The sequence below is a fragment of the Nematolebias whitei genome, unplaced genomic scaffold, assembly GCF_014905685.2.
Source record: "Nematolebias whitei isolate Nwh7 unplaced genomic scaffold, NemWhi1 Nwh_scaf_5156, whole genome shotgun sequence".
Taxonomy (NCBI): Eukaryota; Metazoa; Chordata; class Actinopteri; order Cyprinodontiformes; family Rivulidae; genus Nematolebias; species Nematolebias whitei.
The window spans coordinates 1-4230 of record NW_023623701.1 but is presented as its reverse complement, the minus strand read 5'-3'; the positions used below and the strand labels follow the sequence as shown (position 1 = coordinate 4230).

The window sequence follows — 4230 nt, the reverse complement described above, 5'->3', positions numbered from 1 at the left end:
AACCTTATAATGTAATAATAACCTAATATAATATAATAATAACCTAACCATCCAGAGGAAAACTGAATCAGATCCTCAGTTCATTTAAAGTCTTTAGAAAACGGTCAAAAACACGAGATTATTAAAAAAAAACAAATGTTCACATCAAACGGTTTTTCCTTCAATAATCTGAACTGATATTCTTGTTTCTGTAGTTTATTGTCTTATGTTTTCATTTAAAGTCTTGTTTTTTCATTATGACCTGGAAACGTTTCCATGGTTTCGGTCGGATACCTTTCCACCCAGCTCTTGTAGTTGGGGATGTCCTTTGCGTACAGTAGCTTGTTAGACGGGGAGTCTTTGCCGAGCCGATGTTCGGACGTTGAACAGGAGTCCATGAAGGTCTGAGCCACGACCGACAGGCAGGCGTCGGTGATGCTGCTCTTATGGATGTCGAACACAAACTGAGGATTCTTGATGACGTTCACCCAGAACCTGAGAGGAAGGCTACAGACCACACAGAGATCTCCAGAGAGCCATTGTACCTCATGTGTAAAGAGCTACCAGTCATGTGACTCACCAGTTGCTTTTCCAGGTGTGCCGAACATCTGGGTCAGTAATCTGCCGTTTGTCGGCCTGTTCGTCCAAGAAGTCAAACATGTATTTAATGGCCAACGGGAGCGCCGAGCAGCGATGGGCAGTGCTGAACACTGTCTCAAACAGGTCGTCTACAAACTTCTGCAGCGTCCCCTGGTGATGGGAAGAGCCGCATGAATCAAAGACTAAACTGGTAGAAAAAGAAGTTCTGATGGTGGTCCAGCACAGGTAGCCCCTAACACACCCCAAAGACCTGGAAAAACCAGACTGAAATCCCCTCTATCAATATGCTGTTCTTATGATGAGGCTCCAGGCTTAGTGGATCAGAGGCCAAGAAGGCTGGCTCCTCCCCTTTGTCCTCTGACACATTGGAGCACCAGGGCCAGGAGAACCGTTAGAGCTTCGTGGGTCAAGAAGCTAGTCTAGCAAACCCATTAATGTCCAACACTGTTTCTAGGCTTATTTGTGTCCTCAAGGTTGAAGGGTGCCATGCCATATTCTTCAATGGTCTGTGGGGTGGGGTATAAACTCTGGAGACCACACTGCTGAGGTCTGGTGGACTGTGGTGTGGGTTACCTTGGTGGCCAAGAGTCTGGTCAGGTAGATCTCAGAGACCATCTTGCTGCCTCGGTCTCCTTCTCTCTGGTCGCTGTGCTCATGATTTTTCACCAGATGCCAAAGTTTAGTTCCTGGAAACACCAAATCTGCTTCAATAACAAAACAAAACCTCAAACCAGAACCCTCCAGAACCCTCTAAAGGTTCCAGATTTCCTCTGTAATGTTCAGGTCTTCAGTTAAAAGACTGAGATGACAGTTTTTACTCAATCTGACACAAAAACATGAACGGTTTTGGTCTTTTCTACAAACGGCTGGTATTCAGATGAACATCATGACCTGTTTTGTTCTGATGCTCCTAGAGTACCTGTCTCCTGATCCGGTGTAATCATCGGAGCTCTGGATCTCAGGCTGTCAGGACTGCTGGATGTCCGCAGTAACGACTCTGAGGGTACAAACAGAAACCCAATATGACACAAACACCTCCAGACCCTGAGAGAACATGAAGGATCCTAAAAACAGAATCAGTTTTGAACATTTCTGCTGTGGACAGAAGATCTGACACAAAATTTGTTGTAAATCTGGATTAATCTGAATCCCAGAGTTCAGGAAACAAATCTGAGCCTTTAAAGGTCCAAAGAAATGATTACAAGAGCTAGTTAATTGAGAAATCTGCATAATACAGTATCCACGCTCTTGGACCAGAACTACTTTTAGATCTTTGAACATGAATGACAAACTTCAAACCTAAAGGGGTAACTGAGACTACTGCTCCAGTGTCTCCAGCATCTCCAACGTCTCCAGTGTCTCCAAAGTCTTCAGTGACTTCAGGCTCATTGTTAGCTGAGACGTTGGCCCTACTTCCTGACGTTGCACGTTCATGGTGAGACGTATTGTGCCACTTCCTGTTTTCTCTGCTGCAGCTCGAGTAATTTGTTTGTTCGAGTCGTCTGTTTTCTGGATTTATCTTTTGCAGTTTTTCATTCTAGTTCACAAACACACTCAGTACAGTTGTTTCTCTACTGTTGGATAGTGCTTAAAACACCTCTTATCTTTCAACACTTCTCAGTTTTTATTGGTGTATGTAGCTCTGCTAGCTCCTGCTAGCGTTAGCTTAGCATGGCTGCTGCTTCTCTCCCTGCTTCCTGTTCTCTCTTGCTCCGTGTGTCAGATGTTTAGTTACTCCTCTGCCTCCTTTAGTGCAATAGGAGTTTCTGCGTAAAAATCGACAATTTTATGTCTTCCACTGCTCCTCTTCCACATGGTGTCCCCCAGGGCTCAATCCTTGGTCCTCTTTTATTTGCCCTTTACTTACTCCCCCTTGGCTCGATTTTTAGGAAGCATGGCATTTTATTTCACTTTTATGCTGATGATTGCCAGATCTATTTTCCCATGGCACAAAACAACACAGTTCAACAACTTACACACTGCCTTAATGATGTTAAGACATGGTTCTCTCTTAACTTCCTTAGTCTAAATGAGAACAAGACTGAAGTTATGATGTTTGGACCAAGTTGCCGTTCCTCTCCCAGCATAGATCTTGGCTCACTGTCATTTTATCTCAAGGACTGTGTCACCAATCTGGGGGTGAAGTTTGAGTCTGATTTTAAATTTGAAAAACAGATCAGCAGTGTTGTTCAGAAAAGTTTTTATCAGCTCCGCCAAATAGCAAAAGTGAAACCAATCCTAGCAAGACCTGACTTGGAGAAATTAATCCATGCTTTTATCACAGCTTGTCTTGACTACTGTAATGCGCTGTATGCAGGCATTAGCCAGACGTCTCTTGCTCATCTGCAGCTTGTGCAGAACTCTGCTGCTCGCCTGTTAACTCAGGCTCGTAGGCGCGAGCATATTACTCCCATCCTGGCGTCCCTTCATTGGCTCCCTGTGCACTACAGAATTAATTTTAAGCTTTTGCTGTTTGTTTTTAAATGTCTGAACAACCTTGCCCCACCATATCTGTCTGAGCTGCTTCAGCCTTACTGTCCACCCCGATCCCTACGATCAGCTGATCAGCTGCTGCTGACAGTCCCTAAAACTAGGCTGAAGCTCAGAGGTGACAGAGCGTTTGCTGTTGTTGCTCCCAGGTTGTGGAACACTTTACCCTTGAGTGTCAGACAGGCCTCCTCTCTTCCTGTTTTTAAATCTCTTTTAAAGACACACTTTTATTCTTTGGCTTTTAACACGTGATCTTATCTTTTATGGCTTTTTAATACACCTGCTGTGAAACTGGTATGTGAATGGTTTTTATGTTTCTTTGTTTGTGCTTTGTATGTTTTTATTGTCTTGTTTGTTTTTATTGTTTTATTGTGCAGCACTTTGGCTACCCTTGTGGTTTTTAAAATGTGCTATATAAATAAAGTTGATTGATTGATTGATTGATTGATAATGATACATGTAACAAATGTAGTCTTATGGTAGCTTTGGAGGAGAGGCTGTCTGAACTGGAAGCTCGGCTCCGTGCTGTAGAAAAACCAGTAGCTAGCCAGGTCCCCTTAGACAGCGTGGAACCACAGAGGCTAGCTCCCGTTAGCGGTCCTCCAGCAGACCCCGAGCAGCCGGGACCCCAGGCCAGCTGGGTGATGGTCCGGAGCAAGCGTAGTGCTAAGGCTAGGCCCCCAGTTCACCACCGACCCGTTCACATTTCTAATAGATTTTCCTCGCTCAGGGACACACCTGCTGAGAAGCAGACCCTGGTTACTGGAAGCTCCATAGTCCCAAACGTGGCTTTAGGGACTCCAGCGGCCATAGTCAAATGCATTCCGGGGGCCAGAGCGGGCGACATAGAATCTTATCTGAAACTGCTGACTTAGGCTAAGGCTAAATACGGTAAGATTGTTATTCACGTCGGCGGTAATGACACCTGGTTACGCCAATCAGAGGTCACTGAAATTAATGTTGCTTCGGTGTGTGACTTCACTAAAACCATGTGGGACTCCGTAGTTTTCTCCGGCCCCCTCCCCAACCTGACCAGCGATGACATGTTTAGCCGTATGTCGTTGTTTAACCACTGGGTGTCCAGGTGGTGTTCTGACAACGACGTGGGCTACATAGATAACTGGAGTTCTTTCTGGGGAAAACCTGGTCTGATGCGGAGAG

The 4230-nt window shown here is 45.0% G+C and overlaps 1 protein-coding gene across 1 annotated transcript; it reads right to left on the bottom strand.

Annotated features, from left to right (window-relative positions):
- Positions 1–273: 273 nt before the first annotated feature.
- On the bottom strand, positions 274–1576 carry LOC119429667 (plexin A3; the record flags this gene model as incomplete). Its single annotated transcript, XM_037697250.1, is given in 4 exon segments — positions 274–486; positions 560–729; positions 1153–1265; positions 1499–1576. Coding segments are annotated over 4 exon segments (574 nt in total), but the record flags the coding sequence as incomplete, so codon positions are not given.
- Positions 1577–4230: the final 2654 nt, after the last annotated feature.